Here is a 22,127-nt window from a genome sequence, read left to right on the forward strand (position 1 = left end):
TGGCCCCTGGGGCCGGGGGAGCAGAGCTGTGTGTTCTGGGGAAGCCCCAAAATGCGCCAGGTCCCCCTCGCTGCCGGGCTGGGGCACAGCCTGAGCCCTGTCCCTCCTCACCTGCCCCAGCTCCTGTTTCACGAGTGAGTAATGCTGAATTACAGCGCTAAGGAGCTCTCTGGGGATCCTTCGGAATAACAGGAATAGTTTATGTGATTTGCATAATTGGTATGATGGGATTTTGCATCACGTTGCTGAGCTCGGGGAAGTGTCCAGGACAGAGCTGAGGTGCTGCTGGGGGCTCTGGGCACCCTGGGGAGCTCTGGGCACCCTTGGGAGCTGTGGGCACCTCTGGGGGCTGCCTCCCCCCTGCCCAGCCCTGGGAAGGACCAGCCGGTCACAGAGAGGTGGCAGAAGGGACAGGTTCAGGTCCTGCTGAGCTGGTCCTGCCATCCCCTGCCCGTGTCCCCCCTTCTGTCCTCAAGCTGGCACTGGGCTGGTCACAGCCCCACAGCCCCCTCGGGCACGTTTGCCTGTGCCATGGCCACTTCTGACGGCCGTGGCTGCCCATCCCAGCTCCGGGAAGCAGCAAAACGCTGGATCTCAGACCTGAAGGACACGGTGCCAAATTCCCCAGCTCCTGTTGCAGCCCCAAGGCCACCCAGCTCCCTGCACGGCATCTTCAGCTTTGCCACAGGGACACGGCTCCTCCTGCTTCACAGCACAGCCCAGCCCTGGGACTGCTCTCTTCTCATTTCCTCTCTCGCTAATTAATCTTGGAGCCAGCCCTGGAGCAGCCTGGCATGGCTCTGCCACGGGCTGGGGACACGGGCTGGGGACACAGGCCAGGGACACTGGCTGGGGACACAGGCTGGGGACATGGGATGGGGACACGGGCTGGGGACACCCGTCACGTGGCAGTGCTGGCCCTCAGGGACACCCGGCTTGGCCACGGCTTCACCCACGACTTGAGGAGCCACATTCCATGGCAGGGCAGGGCAGGGCAGCAAAAGTGGTGACACGGGGACAAGTGCCACCTCCCAGTGCTCCTTCCACCCATCGCCACGGGTCCTGCATCCCCCAGGAGGAGGAATTTGGGCTCCTACATCAGAGCAGGCCCTGCCAAGGCACCTCAGCCCTGCTCAGGCATCTCAGCCTTGCTGAGGAATCTCAGCCCTGCTCAGGCACCTCAGCCCTGCCAAGCAGCGGCAGCTCCCGTCTGGCACCAGCAGCCAGCAAAGGTCACATTCCGGGCCGTGGCCGCGCCGCGCTCGGACAGACCCGCTTTGTTCCCAGCCCTGCTCTAATTAGGAAATTACGATGATTTTTTTTTTTCGTCACAGTTGAACTATGAAAACTTGGGCTTGTTCCCTGCCAAAGCCTCTTCTGCTCTGCTGGTGACTCAGCGTGACACCAGGGCACTGGAAATACGGAAGAGGGAAAGGGAGGGAGCCGGGGTTGGCTCCCAGCGTGTCCGAGCGGGCAGCTGGGACGGGGGTGGCACTGCAGGGTTTGGGGACAGAACGCAGCACCCTGGCAGTGCCCCTGAACCCCTGGAACCCCACACAGGGCAGGGCAAGCTCAGGGAGTGGATAATGAAGAGGAGGAGGAGGAGGAGGAGGAGGAGGAGGAGGAGGAAGATGAAAGACCCACCAAACTGTGCTTGGTTCTGAGTCAGGGTTTGCCAGGGAGGGTGGGGGACAAGGGACATTGTGAGCTCATTCCCCTGGGCGGGGAACTGAGGGCTGTTCAGGGGGGACAGGGAAAGCCCCCAGGGCCTCTGAGCCCCTCGTGCTAAAAAGCAGCAGGAGCCCGAAGAGGGGCCACGGATCCAACACCTCCAGGGTTCGGGGTTCCCGGCTCTGTTTTGTTTTCCCATGGGTTTTCCAGGAAACGGCATGACAGCGTGTCGGGGTGCAGCCGTGTCGGGGTGCAGCTGTTCTGGGGCTGTGCAGCTGTTCTGGGGTGGGCTGGCAGCCCCCTCCCCGGCAGCGCCATCCAGCTGTGTTGGCATGGAAACTGCCAGGGCTCTGCCACCGCCTCCCGTTACACAATTCCCTCAAAGGCCCGGGAAGAGGCTGCTGAGGAGGGGAGGCAGCTCCCGGCCTTTGCCCCAAACCAGCTGCGGGCACACGGAGGGGTGAGGAGGGTCTGGCACGGCCCAGGGAGCGGTGCTGGTGCCCAGCTGCCTCCTGGACAACAGGGAATAGGAGTCTATTTAAAGGCACTGCTGCTTGCATAATGCTGGCTGGAATTCCTGCTCCTGTCTCAGACCTTGCTCGGGGTGGGGGATAAAGGCTCTCCCAGCAGAGCTGGTTTCCCCTTTCCCCTGCATGGGAATCCCACAGAGCCACACCAGCTGCTGGGAACAGCACCGAGATCCAGGAGGAGTGAGTGCTCCTGGAATGCTGCAGCCCCTGTCACTGTCACACGTGCTGTGTGCTGTGCCTGCCCCCAGGTTTGCCCCGGGCACTGCCCAGTGCCAGAACCTCTCCAGAGGGGCCAGGCCATGCCAGGGCCATGCCAGGGCTGGGGGATCCCGGGAGGGCTCCGGGGGCAGCCGAGGCAGGAGCTGAGGTTTGTTCCTGTCTCCAGGGTTCAGCGAACAACGAGCAGCGCTGCTCCATGCTCCTCTCGCTCAACATCTGGCCAACTCAAACACAGCTGGAGGAGCTCTGTGTGCAGCCCTCCCGGCGGGAGCTGGCTCCCACCCCGCTGCCACAGCTGAGGGGCACGGCGAGTGCTAATTAAACACTCCAAACTCGGCACAGCTGCTTTCCCAGGGCCCGGCGGGACGGGCCAGGGGGGCTGAGCCCCCCCGAGGGTCCGGCTGGCACAGGCAGGGGGGTCTGGGGACATCCCGCTGCTCCCAGCAGCAGGAGAGACGAAAATGCAGAGTAACTAGGGAGCAGCTGCTGCCCAAGCACAGCCAGAGGCTCAGGAACAGCCCAGCTGGGGCCTCACCCTGCACGGGTGGAGCGTGGGGCGTCCCCAGCCCCGTGCCCTCGGCAAACAGGGGACAGTCACACACAGGGGCTCGGTGGTGGCTGGACAACTCCACAGCGATGGAAACACAAAGTCCTGCAGAGGGAGGTGAAATGGGACGGGACAGTGAGGTCCCTCAGGAGGGAGCCACACGTCCACGTGAGCCCTGAGTCTGGGCACGGAGTGCCCGTGGATCAGTGTGACAATTCCAGAGTAATTCTTACAAATCCCCTGATTTGGCCTTTCTGTAAAGCCAAGGAGGGGAGGGCAGTGGCAGAGGCTCTCAAAAACCCCAGCCACACCAGGGCCGTGCTGGACTGTCCCAGCACTGTCACCTCCCGGGGCCATCCAGGGCTGTTTGTGTCACACATGGAGCCTGCTCTGAAATTTCCTGCCCACATCTCTCCCAGGAGCAAGGAGGGCAGGGAGGAGGCAGGCAACTCCTGCTCATCCAAAACACTCCCTGGGCAAACACGAGGCTGGAAGAGGAGTCGGTGGAGCCACTGGAGCCAGTTTATTGTCACAGCAGTTTATTGTCACAGCAGTTTATTGTCACAGCACAGACAGAGGTCACGGCCTGCCCCCAGCCCTTCCTCCCGAGGAGACCCGGCAGGAGCTGCTGGGGCAGGGATCAGCAGAGGAAGCTGCGGCCAATCTGCTCCAAACTTTCCTGCTGGATCAGTAAATGGCCCCTCCACTGTGGTAACGAATGGAAGGAGCTGCATTAACCCCTTCAGCACCAGCCCTGCTCCCTCTCCACATCCACGAGGGGTGCAGCCACCAGGACCCAGCCCGGCCCTGGCAGAGTCCCTGGGGAGGGCTGGCTCATCGCTCCTGCTGCCAGGACGTTCATCAGAGAGCAGAGGGACTGCAGCACACCCTCCTCTGGCCTCTCCCGTGGCGATGCCAATCCCAGGGAACAGGGTGTTCCCAAAGCACCAGCAGTGGAAGCTGCATCCCAGGACAGATCCTTTCCAGAGCCTCCTGGGAGTGCCCCGCAGATGAACCAGGGCCACGTTAAACAGCCCAGCACCCGCTGGCACCGGGCTGAAGGAGCCCTGAAGGAAAAGGAACGCTCCTGCCAGCACGGCACTGGTGAAGCCAAGGCTCTCTCTGGTGGGAATGGGCCGCGTTGCAGCACAGCCGGCACCGAGCAGACAGAATGAACCGCCGGGAGCAGAGCAGGACCCTGTCCTGGGAGGGCTGGGAGCAGGAGCTGGCTGTCCCCACAGCAGCTGGGGTGACCAGAGACACGGCCCTGGGACCATCCAATGCCCTGGCCAGCTCCAGAGGCAGCAGCTGCTCTGCCAGCACCGTGCTGGTGTCAAACACAGGGCAGGGACTGCGGGGTTGGTAGGGAACATTAGTGAGGACACAGCAGAGGGAGTGGAAATGGGGTGGCTCCAAGGCACTCACTGCCTTGGGGACACACGAGGAAGACAAGGATGCCCTGGTCAGTCTTTGGAACACAACAGAGAGGACATGGAGAGCACGACTCCACCCAGAGCTGCTGCTGGCCCAGTCCCTGGGATCACTTTTTGTCTAGCACCAGATCCCACAAGCCAACGACAACCTCACAAAGTCTCCAGGGACCCTCTGGTCCTTCTGCTGTCACAGAAATGCAGATTAAGGGTTGTGGCTTCAAGAACGTAATAAATAAAGATCGGCAGTGTCCTGAAGAGCATCTGCAAGCTGGCAGGTGAGCTTGTTCCAAGAGCAGCCAAATCTGCCACCACCTGGCTGCCAGCAGCGTTCCAGGGCCTTCAGCATCCCAGTGAGTCCTCAGCGGGCATGGGGCTCCCTGCAGCTGCTCCCAGAGCACTTTGGAGTGGTGATTTCTGGAGCTTCAGGCCCCGTGTCCAGAGCAGCACAAGGAAACGTGTCCAAGTCCCCGAGGAAAGGTCCGGCAGGCGCACTGGAGCAGAGTCCGTGGGATCCATCCCAGGCAAAGCTGGACTCCGACGCTGCAGCAGAGCCCACGAGGGGGAATCCTGGCTCCTGACACTGCCAGGAGCCCCACGTTGGCACGGCAGGAGATTTCTGCCAGCCCAGGGCTGCCCAGCTCTGCAGGGCTCCGGGGCCAGGGCTGAACCGTGCCCAGGGCTGAACCCTGCACGGCTCCTCGGCTCAGAGCTGCTGCAGCAGGAGCAGGGCTGAGCAGCCAGGCTGAGCCTGGCCCAAACCAAACCCCCTGGGGCTGGTTCTGCATGAGCCAGTGCAGCAGGACAGGGACACGGCCAGCCCTGCACAGATGGACCCAGGAGAGAGAAGGGACAGAGGGACACGGACACCAGAGCGCTCCGCAGGGCTGGTGCTCACCCAGCCCATGCCCAGCACAAACACGCTCCCTCTGAGCGTGGGATTTCCAGGGATTTGGCCAGAGCAAAGGCAGACTGACCACCAGAATCAAACCTACAGAGAAAAATTTGGCTTTGGATGATTTAGAGTTGCTGTTTAATCCCGAGACAGCGCAGCTGAGTGAGTCTGGAATTTAAGTTACAAAAAAAGAAAGCACTAGAAAATAATCTTGATACAAGAGCGATAATCAGCTGAGGTTCCCCACCCTGTGCAGGGAATCCTGCTCCACAATCCACCCAGCACAGCTGGGATGCTGCCAAGGCATTGCCTGCTCCCAGCACACACTGGGAGGGCAAACTGTCCTGGGTGAAAGTTTGGTGGGGGAATCCCCAGCACTGGGAGTTAAGATGCTGCCACCAGCTCTGGCTTTGGCCTGTTCTTGATGGGTGACACTTCTGTGGAAGGAAAAGAAACTTGTTACAGAAACAGGGAATGCAAATATCCTGCAGCCATCTCCTGAGGAGGATCCAGGGCTCAGAGTCCACTCTGCACAGCACCTGAACTAAGACAAATTGGTTAGAAATAATCCCACATTCCCATGTGGAAATGCCCCCTTTTCTCACAGCACTGAAGGATTACAGACTTTCAGAACATGCCCAGCCCAGGGAGAGATCCTGGGCAGGGGCAGGGGCAGGAGCAGGAGCAGGGCCAGCTCTGCCCTCACCCCTGGGCCGTGTTTTGTTTGGCCTCAGTGCTGACATCTGAGCCCTGTTTAGGAGTAAACAAGCTCCAAGGAAACCAGCCCCATTCCCCACACCCCAGATTGCTCCTGGGCAGGTTCCACAGAGGGAAATTGCTTCTTCCAGCTCCTCTTTGCACAAGCAGGGAGGTCCAACTCTGCTGTCCCAGGAAAAGTCTTCAGCAGTCTGAGTTTTCAGCTCCTCAGCACAGACACCTGATGGATCCCAGTGGGCTCCTTCCCTGCCAGGCAGGGCCACCAGGGCCTGTTTGGTGCCTTTCTTAGTGAGCTGTCCCACTTCCCAGCTTCATCCCCACACAATCCATCCAATGAGGCTTCGGATCGCTCAGGGACACTCAGGGACCACCAGCTGCGTGCTCTGACAATCCTGGAACTGTGGGACTGCTTCCAAACCACTGGGAAGTGAGGTGGGAAGAGCTCCAAGTCATCCCAAGCCTCAGGGAAATCCAGTGTTGTGCAGGGTGAATCCAACATCCACAAAATACCCTGTGCTGTATGACAGGACTGGCCCGGGGCTGTGGGAGGAAGCCTTGCCTGGCTCAGGCAAGGAAGCAATTCCTCATGGAGCCTCCTGATGAATGAGGTGTCTCAGGGGAGCAGGTACAGGACGTGACAAGAACAGCAGGTGTCACACAGGAGCTCCCCAAGGCAATGACCAGATGCTGATGGAACAGCGAGCGGAGCCTGGGGTGCTCCCGGAGCGAGGGCTCAGCTGGGCCTGTCCCCACCCAGGAGCTGCTTCCCCTCCCATTTCCCAAGACACTTCCATGGGGAGAAGGTCCCAGAGCACTGCAGGGGACAGGAGCACCAGAAGCCAAAGCTGTGCAAGGAGAACATACCTGGGATCTTCTCTGGGAGTGGCTCTGAAGGAACTTCTGGAAGCTCCAACTGTTCCTGCGAGGACATTACAGACAATGTGTCACACGTGTCACAGAGCAGAGCTGTGGGCAAGCACTGGGGGGGTGGCAATGTCCCACATTTCCCCCCAGACTGAGCTCTGAGAGTAGCAAAAAGGCACTTGAACTGCTGTTAAAAACAGCTTCCTGAAAATGTGGATTTTAACCACAAGCACATCAACCCCACCTGAGTCATAGCATTGAATTCTTCTAGAATGGCATCTTCATCCTCCTCAGTCAGGCTGCCAGCCAGGAGCTCGTCTATTTGCTGTGGGAGAGAGGGAAGGACATCACACCCCAGCCTGCTGGCCCCTGGATGCAGTGCCCACCCCAGCAGCTCTGTGCAGAGGCTGCTCCCAGCCCCCGATGCACGCACCCTCTGGTACTCCACAGCATCCTGGGTCTCTCCTATTATCCTTTCCACTTCTTCTATGGACATAACCTGCAGGGCAGAGCCAAAATCCAGCTGTGGGAGGGGTCTGCAGGGAGGCAGCTCCAGCCAGGCCCCTCTGAAGTGCCCCAGCCACACGTACCTGGTGCATTTTGTTCAGACACTCGTTGCCTATTTTCAGGCCCTCGATGACCTTCATTTCAATCTGGGTGAATTCAATGTCCTGGACCTGCAGTGGGAAGGGGAAAGGGAAGAGCCTGTCACACCCTGGGCAGGCATTGCCACAGGCTGCCCTGTGAACCCTGCAGGGATTTAACAGAAATGGGCATGTGGCAGCTGGGGACAGTGGTGACCCTGGCAGTGCTGGGGAGTGACTGGGCTCAGAGGGCTCTTCCCACCTAAATGATTCCATGGTTGGCATTCTGAGGCACACACTGGCTGCCAGGACCACCAGAGAAGCTGCAAGGAGGAATCAGTGGAGCCCTTCCAGTCCTGCCAGTGGCACCAGCAGCAGGAAACATCCACACAAAAAGCTCAGCACAGGCAGCTGCACCAGCAGGTCCAACAGCCCGTGAGGTGATTTCACCGGATTTTCCAGCTGCCAGTCCCAGCTGAGACCTCCCCAAACCCAAACACATCCAGCTCTGAATGACAGGGCTGGCACGAGCCAGGAAGGCCCCAGTGCAGCCATCCCCCTGTGAGTAATGCTTCAGCAATTTCCAAACCACACATTTAGCAGGGGACCTGCAGGTTCCAAACACACCACTCCGTGTCTCCAGGGAAAATCGTGGCTCACACACAGTTTTGGAGATATTTGCCCTTGGACAGAGGTTGAACACCTGCCAGGACCTGCCAGCTGGATTGCAGTGGAATCCCACGGGAGCCCCACCCCAGAACACCCCAGCCTGGCTCACCATCCTCTCCAGGTTGCTGATCTGGTTCTCTGTTTTATCCAGCAGCTGCTCCTGGTACCGTTTCTTCTTCAGCAGGAGCATGGCTTTCCTGAGGGACACAGAGGGAGGGACACGCAGCAGGGGTGAGACAACTGAAGCCTAAAGGAGCCCCCCACAGCCATGCTTGTTCTGTGTTCTGCTAAGAGGGGACAGCTTGTGTGCAGCTCAACTGGCAGCTGGACCTGCTCCTGCGAGCAGCAAGGATGAGCAAACCGGGTACTGGGAATAAATCCTGCCCTGGCAAGGTGGGCAGGCCCTGGCACAGGTGCCCAGAGCAGCTGGGGCTGCCCCTGGATCCCTGGCAGTGCCCAAGGCCAGGCTGGACACTGCGGCTGGGAGCAGCCTGGGGCAGTGGAAGGTGTCCCTGCCATGGCAGGGGTGGCACTGGACGGGCTTTAGGGTCCCTCCCAAGGCAAACCCTTCCGGGATCCCGATTCCCACAGAGGTGTTTCCCTGCCGGTGGCACCCTGGCGGTGGCACTGTCCCCCCGGCCCCGGGTGACCCCTGTCCCTCACTCTTTCTTGCCGTCCCGCAGCAGCTGCCGGGCCAGCGCCCGCTCCCGCTCCAGCCCCAGGCTCAGCCGCTTCTGGTACTGCCGGAGCTTGTCCCGCTGCTGCTTCAGTTGCTGCGGGACACACGGACACGGGGACGGACAGGGGGACAGAGGGACGGACAGGGGGACAGAGGGACGGACAGGGGGACAGAGGGACGGACAAGGGGACAGAGGGACGGACAGGGGGACAGAGGGACGGACAGTGGTCACAGCTCAGCGCTGACAGCTCCAGCGCCCCCCAGGCAGCGCCGCTCCCCGGCCCGGTGTGTCCCCGCCGTGTCAGCGACAGCAGCGGGGTTCGCTCAGCCCCAGCCGGGCCGGTCCCTCCCCCGCTCAGCAGCCCGGCACGGCCCGGCCCGCTCCATCCCGCTCCCCCCGCTCACCGGCCCGGTCCGTCCCGCTCCCCCGGCTCACCATCCCGGCCCGCTCCGTCCCCGCTCACCAGCACGGCCCGGTCCTGCTCCGTGACGCGGCTCCGCCGTTTCCGCCCGAACAGGTTCCCCATGGCCGCTCCTGCCCGGCCCGGCCCGGCCCGGCCCCGACGGCGGCCGCGAGGGGCCCGGCCCCGCACAACGCGCAGCGAGCGCGGCGGCGGCGGGAGCGCGCCGCTGGGGGGCGCGCTGGGGACGGGAATATCGGGATGGGGATAAAATATCGGGAATGGGGATAAAATACCGGGAATGGGGATAATGATATCGGGAATGGGGATAATGATATTGGGAATGGGGATAATGATATCGGGGTGGGGATAAAATATCGGGAATGGGGGTAATGGTATCGGGAATGGGGATAAAATACCGGGAATGGGGATAATGATATCAGGAATGAGTATAATAATATCGGGAACGGGGATAAAAATACCGGGAATGGGGATAAAAATATCAGGAATGAGTACAATAATATCGGGAATGGGGATAATAATATCGGGAATATCGGGAAAATAATATTGGGAATGAGTATAATAATATTGGGAAGGGGGATAAAAATATCAGGAATGGGGATAAAATAGGGCATGGGGATAATAATATCGGGAATAGGGATAGTAATATTGGAAATATAGGGGAATAATAATGTCAGGAATGAGGATAATAATATAAGAAGTGGGGATAATAATATCGGGAATGAGAATAAAAATATAGGGAATATAATATAGGGAATGGGGATAACATAGGGAATGGGAATAACCAGGAATGGGGATTATAACATAGGGAATGGGGATAATAATTTAGGGAATGGAAATAACTGGGAATGAGGACAATAATATTGGGAACAGGGATAATGATATGGGGAATGTAGATAATACAGGAAAAGGGGATGATAGAGAGAGCTGCATTTACACCCTGGGATTGGCATTCCTGCTGCTCCACCCAGCTGGGACACACATCTGTCAGCAACACCCCCTGGGACCGGCCAGACCCGAGCCCTGCACCCCAAATCCCTCCTGGGCCACAGCCTCCCCCGGCCCCACAGAAGGATCCTCACACCACAAAGTGTTTCTGCATTTATTTTTTATTAACCATTTATTTGTCTGTAATCGTTTTTACTCTCACATTACAATCGTGTGGGGGTTTTTATATATATTTTATTTTAAACTTTATTTTTGTAAAATAAATAGAGATAAGTGAACTTTTAAGGTAGGACGCTCTCCAGATCCCTGGTTAAACTCTGTGATCCCATGATTGAATCTCTGCAGCAGACCTGTGGAAGCACAGCCCACACACGCTCAGGTAAAAGCCCAACAGCCCAAATTCCTTAAAATCCTCACCCTTCTGGACGTGGGGCTGCACCAGAGCCAGGCAGGAGCAGCAGCTCCCACCACGCCAGGAATGTCCTGTTCCTTTCACAAATACACTGATAGCAGTTAAAAATCTATTGTTTTTGAAGCTGTGAATGTTAAGGGGTTACGTGAGATCCCAAACTCTGCTTCCACCCCCGCGGGCAGCCCGGGAAGAGGCACAGCTCTGTTAGACCATAATTAACTTTGGGTAACTTACAAGTGGGTTTTTAGGTAGTTTTTTTGAAGTTTAAAGCCTTTGATTCATTATCCTGGGACGTGATCCCTGACGGGGACAGTGCTCAGGGCACCGATGCTTGGGGACCTCTCCAAGGCACAGTCCCTGAGCCTGTGGCACCTCGGGGTGGCCTCAGCACACAGGGACACGGTGCCAGGGCCAGCAGCAGCACGGTGGGCACGGGGCAGAGGCGCAGCCAGGGGCAGCTCAGGACACAGGGGCTCTGAGCCTTCCCTCACTGTGTTCCACCAGCACAGCACAGAGGGGCTCTGAGCCCTTCCCTCACTGCATCCCCTCAGTTTGCTCACAGAGGGGTTCTCAGCCCTTCTCTCACTGCATCCCCTCTGAACGTCTGGCAGAAGGTTCTGAGCCTTCCCTCACTGCATCCCCCTGCACAGCTGGCAGTTCAGAAGGTTCTGAGCCTTCCCTCACTGCATCCCCCTGCACAGCTCCCATGGCACTGCTTTCTGAGCCTTCCCTCACTGCATCCCCCTGCACAGCTGGCAGTTCAGAAGGTTCTGAGCCTTCCCTCACTGCATCCCCCTGCACAGCTGGCAGTTCAGAAGGTTCTGAGCCCTTCCCTCACTTTGTGGAGCCTGCAGATCCCGTGGCACTGCTGGGGGAACACTGGGAATTCCTGCGGTGAGTTCTGCCCCCCTGGAAGGAAACCTGTCCCTCGGCTGTGCTCTCCCTTCCCACACCCATCTGCAGCCCCAGAAGGGACCCCAGGGGACAAAACATTCATTATTCACACGAGGCAGGTGCAGAGATGGAGCAGGCCTTGCCGGACAGCTGGGACGAAGGCGCTTTGCTCAGAGCTGCCTTCCTCCTCCTCCCCCTCAGCCGTTCCCCTCCCTGTGCCCAGGTGCTTCCCTGCCTGCTTCCCCAGGGGCGGGTGAGCCCCAGCCGTGGTGTGCAGCTCCAGGTGCCCAAATCCTGGCCTCTCCTGGGTGCCCAGCAGCCGTGGGGAGCACAGGGAGCCCAGGGTGGGCCTGGGCAGAGCTCGGTGGCTCTGCAGCTCCCGGTGGCACAGGGACAGTGGCAGCAGGAGGGGCAGTGCCTGAGGTGCCCCCAGCTCCCCACGGGCTTGGGTGGAACGTGGTGACACCAGTGACGTGCTCCAGGCTCGTGGAGATGTTGGAGATCTTCATTCTCTTTCCTCCCTCATCTTCCTCACATGCAGCTTTACGGTGTGGGACGTCCTGCCCTGCTCTTGTCATCTCCCTGAGCCCCTTCCTGCAGGATCCCTGCCTGCCCAGGCCACCAGGTCCCCATCTGTCCTTGCTTCCAGTGGAGAGCAGGCTGCAGGCAGGGAAGAGGAGGTTCATGCTGCCCTGCCTCCCTGGCAGTTACATCCCATGCTGGGGTGGCTGCCCTGGCCCAGGAATTGGGTTTGGCACAGGGTTGGCAGCAGCTGGAGGGTCCTGTGGAGCTGGAGGTGAGTCCTGATAGTCCTTGAAGAACCCACACTGCAGCAAAACAAGGAACAAAGACTAAAACAAGACCCTTCTCAAGGGCGTTGCCTCATCCAAGTCCTTCCAAGCTCAGGAGCCGTGTTTCTGACAGAGAAGCCAACCACTGGAAACAAAAAGAAATGTTCCTTTTCTGTAGCTTTGAGAGGATATAGCTGGAAAACAAAACAAAACAAAACCAGGAGATTGTCTCTTCCCCTTGTCAAACCCATCAGTAGCTAAGTCAGAAGAACAAATGTTCAAGTTATGGGGTGCAGCAGCAGCCAACACGAAACATTCAAGTCGATGATTTCTCTATGTACAGGAGCCCCGCCCCGGGGCCGCTCGGGGCCGGCGCCGTCATCTGATCCTCTTCTCCACCGAGTACACCGAGATGTAGAAGTCATTGCTGCCGACGGCCAGGTGGGGCTGCGGGAGAGCACAGCGACAAACCGGCACGGTCACACCTCGGCCGGGCTGGGAGAGCCCCCCGAGACCACCCAGAGCCGCCCGCGACCCATCCCCACCCTGCCCCAGGGACGGGCACCCCAAACCTCCCCGGGCAGCTCCAATCCCTGAGCACCTGTCACCCTCACTTGTAAAGATTTTCTAAGACTTCTGATGTTGACATTCTTGTAGCAATTTCTCACACGCTTTCTGTAAATAACTTCTTGTTTTGCATTCTTTTATGGAAGAACAGAAATTTGATGGACTGTTGGTTTGTCCAGTGTCATTGGAGAAGTGGCACTGCCACCCTCCAATCCACTGTCACCTTTGGAAATCTATAAATGTTAGAATCACAAAATAAACTCCCCTTTCTTACCTTAAAAACAACAGCATGTTCCTGGCCTGTTTTTTCGTGTCCTATAGTGACAAGCACCCTTTCCATGGAGAAATTCCTCCTGATGTCCACCCTGAACTCCCCTGGCCCAGCCTGAGGCCGTTCCCTCTCCTCCTGTCCCTGTTCCCTGGAGCACAGCCCGACCCCCTGGCTGTCCCCTCCTGGCAGGAGTCGTGCAGAGCCAGAATTTCCCCCTGAGCTGTCTTTTCTCCAGGCTGAGCCCCTTCCCAGCTCTCTCAACCCCTCCTGGGGCTCCAGCCCCTTTCCAGCTCCCCCCTGTGACCGACCCCAAGGTCCAGGTGTGCAGCAGTGACAGGCACAGGTGACAGTGACATTCAGCAGGGACACCCAGCTGCTCCACGGCTCTGCAGGAGTTATAGGCCCATTTCAGCCTCAGGGAAAAATTATGGGCACTATTAGTTGCCAACTGTCAACATAATTTCTCTAAATGACTGCAAATCTGCTCGTTAGGAGCCACGGCTGGGCTGAAAATGAGAATTTCCTGCAGTGAGGGGACCTGGCCCCACCGGACAGGGCTTTGCTTTGCTTATTTAAAGAGCAAACTGCTCTGCCCATCACATATTAAACATCTGTGAGCTGATCTGCAGGTTTCTAAAATAACCCTTGTAACTCCCCCGTTTTCCCATCCATTCATTATTTTTTCAGGTTTTCCAGCTCCTCCATTTATTCTCCTCCCCGGGTGAGCAAAGTCCACTACACAGAAGGGACCTCCCTCCTCCTTGAGCAGCAACCAGACTCTCTGTGTGACCACTGCAGAGCCCCTCAGCTGTGACAGACTCCAAAATCTCCTTTTGTTCTGCCTCATTCCAGCTGTGACAGACTCCAAAATCTCCTTTTGTTCTGCCTCATTCCAGCTGTATCAGCTCGTGCCTTTAATTTCCGCAGCTCTCCCGTTTTCCTGAGGCAGTTTTCTTTCTGCCTGCACAGCACCAGCCTGAAGTGAGAGCAGCCCAGTGAGGCACAGCTGGCAGTGACCAAGCACAGGAATTTGGGAGTGTGAGCCCGCACCGCCCCTGGCACCTCGGACAGCTCCCGAGGCCCCGCGATGGGGCTGCAGCTCGGCTGGAAGGGCTCAGCAGCCGCAGCCCGGCGGAGCTGGGCTGGGACAGCTCCCCTTCCCCCTGCGGGAGCCTCGGTGGCAGCCCCCCATGGCAGCAGGGGTACAGACCCAGTGAGGATGGAAGGCCAGGCAGCTGATGGCTCCCACTCTCTGGCCCATGAAGCCGTCGTAGTATTTGATGTTGTTGATCAGCTCCCCGTTCCCGTTGTAGATGGCAGTGAACTGGTTCATGGAGCCACTGCAAGGGAAGGGACAGAACTGGAGTCACTGGGAATGCTGGGAGGGGACAAAACTGCTGCTGCAGCCCCTGGCTGAGCTGTGTGCCAGGCTAGGTGCAGCCACGTCGTGGGAGAGCATTAACTGGGAGGTCATTAACTGGAAGCACAGTGAGCTGTGGTCACCTGGGACAGGAAAACACAGAGAACAGATGCCCAAACATACCCAGGGCAACCCAAACAGGCTCCAGGCCGTGTGGCTGTGGAGCAGCTGCTGGTCCCCAGGCAGAGCCCACAAATACAGACACTGAACAGGGACCCAGTGTCCAGGGCTCACTGAGGGATAAAAAAGGGAAAAAACTCCTGAGCAGCAAACACAGGAAGGAAGCGGCACTGGTGGGGTGGGATTAAAAACAATAGAGCAAACACCACCCCAAGAATGATGTCCGTGGAGACAAATCATTCTCTCCAGGGATCATGGAATGGTTTGGATTGAGAGAGATCTTAAAGCCCACTTTGTTCCCCCCCCCGCCATGGCAGGGACGACTTCCACTCTCCCAGGCTGTTCCCAGCACCATCCAGCCTGGCCTGGGACACTGCCAGGGATCCAGGGGCAGCCCCAGCTTCTCTGGGCACCCTGTGCCAGGGCCTGCCCACCCTCCCAGGAAGAATTTCCCCCAGTATCCCACGTAACCCTGCCCTCTGGCAGTGGGAAGCCATTCCCCTCCTCCCGGCACTCCAGGCCCTGCTCCCTCCCTCTGATCCCCCTGGAGCCTCCCGTGGGCTCACTGCAGAGCTGCCTGTGCTGCAGGGGGGGCAGCAGCACTCACCAAGCAAACAGGTTGGCCTGGGGGTGGATGTCGAGGGCCGTGAGCCCCTTGACGATCTGCAGCACCTTCATGGACTCGGGCATGCGGGGGTCGAAGAACCGCACGTCCCCGTTGACACTGCCAACACAGAGCCCCAGATGAGGCTGGCACAGCCCCCCAGAGCCAACACAGAGCCACAGATGAGGCTGGCACAGCCCCCCAGAGCCAACACAGAGCCCCAGATGAGGCTGGCACAGCTCCCCAGAGCCAACACAGGGCCACAGATGAGGCTGGCACAGTCCCCCAGAGCCAGCTCAGCTGGGCCAGACCCCCAGAGCCAGGCTCAGGCTGGCACACCCACCCAGAGTCCCCAGAGCTACAGGAAATGCAGCTGTAAGGCTGTCCATGGGCCAAGCCCCTCCATGGGGCACTGGGACAGGGAACACAGGGCTGGGATCCCAGCAGGGCCACGATCTGATCCCACCCACAGCATGTTCTGTGCTCAGGGAACAGCTGAGAGTGATCCCAAACTGCTGATCCCACAGAGCTGATCCCAAACTGCTGATCCCACATTGATCCCAAATTCCTGATCCCTCACTGCTGATCCCACATTGATCCCAAATTCCTGATCCCTCACTGCTGATCCCACATTGATCCCAAATTCCTGATCCCTCACTGCCTCTCTACTCCTGGCCCATTGCTGAGCATGCCCCCCCGTTCTGGCACACCCAATACATCCAGCCCCACATTCCTGCTGCTTTGCACAGCAGAAATTGCCTTGGGAAACTGCAAGCAGAGGGGATGTGCTGGTGCCATCTTTACCCCAGGTGTCTGGACACCAGGACCTCACCATGTCCTGTCATTTGTCTTCCTTGGATTTCGCTGCCAGCTGAAGCAGGGGGAGCTGGGAGGAACTGGAAGGGAGGTGGCTCAGCTCCACAGCCCGAGCTCCTCTGACCTTTTGAAGCCCAACATTCCCTCACAGCTCTGCAGCCCCAGGAGCAACTCCCAGGCTGGAAGGGCTCTGAGGAGAGGGGGCTACCAGCCCTCAGCCCTGGGCAAAGGGACCTGACCCCTGGAGCTGCTGGGGGAGCTTATGGAGAGGAAGATTAAAAATCCAATATGGGAGCTTGACAAATCTGGCAGCTGCATCTCATAATCCCCTGTTTGAAAATCTTAATACATTTTTGCTGGCCCATCCCCCGCCTCAGGAATGTTCTGAATCCCAGAAAATTATGTTTTGTTTCCATTTTCTAATCAAGAGAAAGAGGCTCTTTGTGTGCAAACGGTGGCTTTGTGACAATAAATTCTGTTCTCCTGCTCCTTAATGGCCAAATCAGTACCTGCTGCTCTGGCTGCAGTATTTACCAGGCAGCAGGGATGGATTTAGGGAATTGCACAGGAATCCTGCCCAGGAACGTGCCTGCCAGATGCACCCTCCACCTTCCTCCTCTTGTTCTCTCCCAGATGTCCCCACAAAGATGCTGGCAGTGAAGCCCCCCCACCACAAGATATTCCAGAGCCAGTTCCTGCTCCCCTCCCTTCCCTCTCACACCCCTGGTGATTCCAGCTCCTTGTTCACCCCCAAACCTCCCCAGCAGCCTCCCACTGAGAGCTCCACATCCCTTCTGCCTCCCCTCCACCCAGTTTGGAGCAGGAATTAATCACTGAAGCACGTCTTAAACCCCAGAGCTTCACCCTCCCAGCTGCTGGAACAGCAGGGCCAGAACTGGAAGGGAAAATCAAACTGTGAGTGTGGCAAGCAGCCCCAGGAGAGCAACCCCTGTACCTGACACTCATGATGTTGCCCTCGGGGTGCTTCTGCAGGTAAGCCTTCACCACCCAGGCTGTGTGCTCCCGGTAGGTCATGACACGGCTGGGGACAAAGGGACACTGTGAGAGGAGGGGAAAAGGGAAAAGGGAAAAGGGAAAGGGAGGCCCTGGCCCGGCAGGACTCAGTTACCATTCGCTGAGGGCCATCCTCCTGTCGAAGACGCGGATGGAGCCGTCGCCCAGCCCCGCCACGATCAGCGAGCGGTGGGAGTCACAGGACAGGCTGGTGACACAGCTGTCAGCTCCCGTGGGAATATCCTGGACAGACACACACACACACACACCACCGTGTTGGTCACACAGCTGGACATCACACAGCTGGACATGTGGATGTCATGGGACGGAGAGAGAGGAATGGCGTTTCTCACAGCAGCTTGTGAGAACTTTGGGGAGTCGTAAGGGTGTGGTAACTTGTCAGTATAAACAATCTGCAGGTGGTGTTTTTCTACTTTGTCCTTCTGTTCTTCTCAAGGACAGTGTGTGAGGAAGGTGTTTTTGTTAGCCAATCAAACAGAATCCATCGTATCACTCTATATAAACCACACGGTTCTCTTGAACAAAACCTCCTTTGCTCTTTCTACAGTCCTGCCTCCCTCCTGTCCCTGTGTCATTCTCGGTGCAAGAGTGACATGGACACACTGAGGTTAGGTGACAGCAGCCAATGCTCATTGATGGACACCCCCTTTCATCGGGGGTCCAAAGTTCTCGTGCTTGAACCCTTGGTTGGTTGGGTTCCTAACACTGCCTGGCTCACTGGCTGCTAGATGTCTGCCTGTAGGATTGAGTGGCACTGGCTGGGGCTTCTTGTTTGAGATCCTACCTATCATTGTCTTACCTGGGGACTTGTTTACTACTATTTTTTAATGAATTAAGCTGGGAGCTGGGGTCTGTCATGGCCAATTTTATCTGCTCAGCTCACATACCTGCTGTAGCTGTGACACACAGCTTCACTCAGAGCCCTGAACCAAGGTCCTGCCCCATCCCCATACCAAGCTCTGGTGCCCCTGAGCCCCAGAGGGACACTTTGGCCCCTGGCCTAGCCCCAGAGCAAACCAGGCAGTGCTGTGCCCCCTCCTGTCCCTGCTGTGGCACTTGTGACAGGGACACCCAGCCCATCTCATTAGAGATTTGTGCTGGGAAAGGGACATGGGAAAGGCAGCTGTGCCACTGCACTACGCTGCCACTTCTCCCTTTTTTACTTCTGGAGGCAAAAGAATTACTCAGAATAATCCCTGTGCCTGTTGGGAGGAAAACCACTTTGTTAAAACCAGCAAAAAATGCTGAGCAGCACTGCAAAAGCAGGAATGACAATGATGGAATGGTCTGGGTTGGCAGGGACCTTAAAGCCCCTCTCATTCCACCCCTGCCCTGGGCACACTTCCCCAGCCCAGGCTGCTGCAGGGCTGAGCAGGAGCTGCAGGAGCTCATTCCACACCTCAGTTCTGCTCTTGCCCCTGTGCAGGTTCACCCCTGGAGCCGCTGGGCTGAGCAGGAAGAGGCACCAGGCCTGGGGCTGCTGCAGCCTCTGCCCACCCCCAGCTCCTCCTTTGAAGCAGCAACACTCAGCAGAAGTGCAAATGAAGCACTCGTTCCTCCAGCTCCAGAGTGCTTCCAGAGGTGTGGGTTTCTGTAGTTCAAAGAGGGAGGCACCTTTATCTGCCTCGATTATCGCTGCTCTTTGTGCTGATTCTCACTTTCCCAGTCACCGAGGCAGGAAGTTCCAATCACTTGAATTTCAACACCCAATCTTTGCAATTAAAAAAAGAAACAACATGTTTTTAGATACTTTCGGTGCAATCATTAATCATCATCATTTAAAAGATTTTCGCCTCCTGAATTTTGCCGCTCCCTAATTTGCATAGAAAAAATAATATGTGAAAGTAATTAAGATGAACAGAGGCTTAATTATCCTGCATCGCAGGGTCAAAGTGTCGCAATTAATGTTCATCCAAGGGTAATTAATTTCGAGAAGCTTTGAAAACTCCACTTCCTTTTCATTCCAGCATGGTGCCTCCGTTCTCACCGACCACCTGCTTCTCCTTGGAATTTCTGAGGAACTCCCACGTGATGGTGGCTGACGGGGACTCTGGCAGGGCCTTTTCCCTGCTCCATGGCACAGGGGGTGTGTGTGCTTTCACAGACTCTTACACTATTCCAGTTCCCTGCTAATGTGAAATCCAACTGCATCCCAGAGCCCTCCTCTGCATCCCAGAGCCTGCCTTCAAATCCCAGAGCCCTCCTCTGCATCCCAGAGCCTGCCTTCAAATCCCAGAGCCCTCCTCTGCATCCCAGAGCTTGCCTTCACATCCCAGTGCCTTCCTCTCTGTCCCAGTGCCCTCCTCTGCATCCCAGTGCCTGCCTTTGGATGGCACAGCCTCAGCTTCCCCAAGCACTGCTGCCCACCCAGAGCAGCACAGCAGCTGGCTGGAGAGCCCTGGCACATTCCCTGAGTATCTGTGTGATTTTACTGACCTGGGAACGTGACCTGGGGCAGGGAAGCAGGGAAGCAGGGAGGAAGGAGCTCCAGAAGCTGGCAGCTCCTCACAGAGCAGTCCCAGGTGCTCTGGGCTCTGGCAGGGAAAGGTGCTGGGCCAAGCAGGCAGCTGTTACCTGTACTTTCATTTCCCGATCCGTGTCCCAGATCCGGATTATCCTCACGTCTCCCGAGGTCATCAGGAGCCCAGTTTCTTGTTCCCAGTCCACCACCATCCCTGCTCCTGAGACACAACAAGGCAGCGGTGCCAATCAGTGCCGGAAGATTGGCACCCCAGCTCTGCAGAGCTGCACTCCTTGCAGCATCAGCTCTCCTGGCCCGAGTTCCAGACACTGCCAGCGCCAGAGGAAATGCAGAATTACACACACAGACACCCCACACAGCCTCCAGGTGGGACTGAATCAGCTGCTCCTGCATTCCAAACACTGCTTTGCCCCCTGGTGTGAGCGCTGAGAGAAACCAGCAGGGTCCCTGTGGGAGGGGAGCACAACTTCCAGGAATTGCCAGGGCCAGAGCAGTGCCCAGCACCACGAGAACATTAAATGCTGACTGAAGAGACTCAGCTGGTGCCACCTCACCAGCAAGACCTGAGAGCTCCTGGACTGATTCCTCCTTCTGTCAGAAGGGTGTGGGAGATGGTCCTGGCCAAGGAACAGCCAAGGCAGGGCTGCAGTAGAGTGAATTTAACAGCTGGTGGGAGCACAAACCAGTTTGCTGCATGACTGGTGAGGAGGGGAACACCCTGCAGGGACAGCAGCTCAAACACCCTGACAAGAGCTTCTGCTCCTCATCCCCGAGGGCACAGAGCAATTTCCAGGGGAAGTTCAGCACGAAGTCCCATCCACACTGCGTTAAAAACACAAATAAAAACCCCGGGAGCACCACAGGAGAGAATCAGAGAAGAACTCCAGGCTTGGGGTCTGTTTCCAGCCCCTCGGGAGGGCAGGGACAGCAGCAGAATTCCTGCCTCACACAGCAACATTCCTGCTTCTCAGAGCAGATTCCTGCCTCTCAGAGCAGCATTCAAGCTTCTCAGAGCAGCATTCCTGCCTCTCAGAGCAGAATTCCTGCTTCTCAGAGTATCATTCCTGCCTCTCAGAGCAGCATTCCTGCCTCTGAGAAGCAGGAATTCTGCTCTGAGAGTATCATTCCTGCTTCTCAGAGCATCATTCCTGCCTCACACAGCATCGTCCCAGCCTCTCAGAGCAGCTGTCCAGCCTCTCCTCCATGCCAGCCCGAGTCTCTGGTGCTGAGCAGTGTTTCATAAGCACCCAGAGCTGGAGGCAGCACCCTCTGCAATGCATCAGGACTGCAGCTCCTGCCCCGAGCACTCGCAGGGCCTTCAGCACCATCCCTGTGTCTCCACTCCACAACGTGCTTGTCCACGAGGTGAAAACGTGCATTTGGCTGGGTCTGCTGCCCAAATCATCCCCAGCAGGACACCTCAGCTGCCCCAACGTGCTCTTTTGTCACCAAAGGGCCACAAGTACCTCGTAGCAGAACATCCACGGTTACAGAGCACAAAGGAAACAGCAGCACATCCTCTGAACACCGAGTTCTCCTCCCGCATGATGGAATGACCTTGTTTTGCACAGCTTCACACAAAACACCCTGCCCCTCTCCCCTTGCTAAGCATCACATCTGATTCCTGATCCTGCCACATCCAGGGAGGAGGTCACTGATGTTTACTGGCAGTTCCTCACCTCCCTGCAGGAAATTCAGGACTTTGGGCTGACCTGGGAGCCTGGATCTTTATCCTCAGTCAAATGGATTGTTCCTTCAGAGGGCCTGGCAGCTGGCAGGGCTGGAGAGGCAGGCAAACAAGCAGGCAGTGATGGGGATGATAAACACCACTGAAGTGTTTGCATTTGTCAGCTGCTTAGGGCCCATGTGACAGGATAAACGTGGCAGCTGAGATGGATCTGGCCATTTCCATCCCTGGTGGAGTTCAGCAGGCAAAGAGCTCCCAGGCAGCTCCACAGCTCCCAGAACAGGTTTCCTTCTGAGCAGCACCAAGTCCTGTCCAGCTGTGGTTCCAGGGGCTGCTCTGTGCAGGGGCACAGGGAAGGTGAGTTTGGGGACAGAGTTGGCATTTTTGGTGCCTCTCTTGGTGTGCCTGTCAGGAGTTGGTCACTGAGGATACTCAGCAAGGACACCCAGATGGGCAGGGAAAGTCTCAGTGAGGGAAGAGGCTCCAGAGGGATTACACAAAGGTTGCCATGAGAAACAAGCAGATGGAAAGGACAAGGGTTCACTCCCAACCAGGCTGGAAAAAAAGAGGGAGATGATCACAGAACCCTGGAATGGCTTGGGCTGGAAGGGACCTTAACAGCCCCTTCATTCCAGCCCTGCCATGGCAGGGACATCTCCACTACCCCAGGGTCCTCCAAGCCCTGTCCAGCCTGGCCTGGGACACTGGCTATGGTGTGGCTTGAGACCTTGCAGTTCCTGCCTTTCTTATTAAAAATTAAATAGTTCAGCTCAGTTGCTGCTCGCTGGAAGAGGCAAGAGCAGGATTTGGATCACCCCAAAGCAAGGATCTGCCTGGAGGGGGTGGGTGCTGG

General features: G+C 57.4%; 2 protein-coding genes across 2 annotated transcripts in view; both read right to left on the bottom strand.

Annotated features, from left to right (window-relative positions):
• Positions 1-5,413: 5,413 nt before the first annotated feature.
• CHMP6 (charged multivesicular body protein 6) lies at positions 5,414-9,388 on the bottom strand. The gene is made up of 8 exons (XM_041409084.1): positions 9,270-9,388; positions 8,790-8,899; positions 8,236-8,323; positions 7,464-7,550; positions 7,307-7,372; positions 7,118-7,198; positions 6,874-6,928; positions 5,414-5,729 (listed from the first exon to the last, which is right to left on the bottom strand). Exons 1-8 carry the CDS (start codon positions 9,330-9,332, stop codon positions 5,677-5,679), a joined length of 603 nt encoding a protein of 200 aa, XP_041265018.1. The 5' UTR covers positions 9,333-9,388; the 3' UTR covers positions 5,414-5,676.
• A 1,924-nt stretch (positions 9,389-11,312) lies between these two features.
• The window catches only part of RPTOR (regulatory associated protein of MTOR complex 1), a 100,697-nt gene continuing 89,882 nt past the window's right edge, over positions 11,313-22,127 (bottom strand). Inside the window, exons 30-35 of the mRNA XM_041409042.1 lie at positions 19,680-19,786; positions 17,200-17,327; positions 17,026-17,112; positions 15,258-15,374; positions 14,321-14,450; positions 11,313-12,719 (exon numbers count right to left, since the gene is read on the bottom strand). Coding sequence (XP_041264976.1) covers positions 12,651-12,719; positions 14,321-14,450; positions 15,258-15,374; positions 17,026-17,112; positions 17,200-17,327; positions 19,680-19,786 — 638 coding nt within the window. The 3' untranslated portion in view covers positions 11,313-12,650. The remainder of the gene's footprint in view (positions 12,720-14,320; positions 14,451-15,257; positions 15,375-17,025; positions 17,113-17,199; positions 17,328-19,679; positions 19,787-22,127) is intronic.

The sequence above is a fragment of the Onychostruthus taczanowskii genome, unplaced genomic scaffold (genome assembly GCF_017590055.1).
Source record: "Onychostruthus taczanowskii isolate IOZ18803 unplaced genomic scaffold, ASM1759005v1 scaffold30, whole genome shotgun sequence".
NCBI lineage: Eukaryota > Metazoa > Chordata > Aves > Passeriformes > Passeridae > Onychostruthus > Onychostruthus taczanowskii.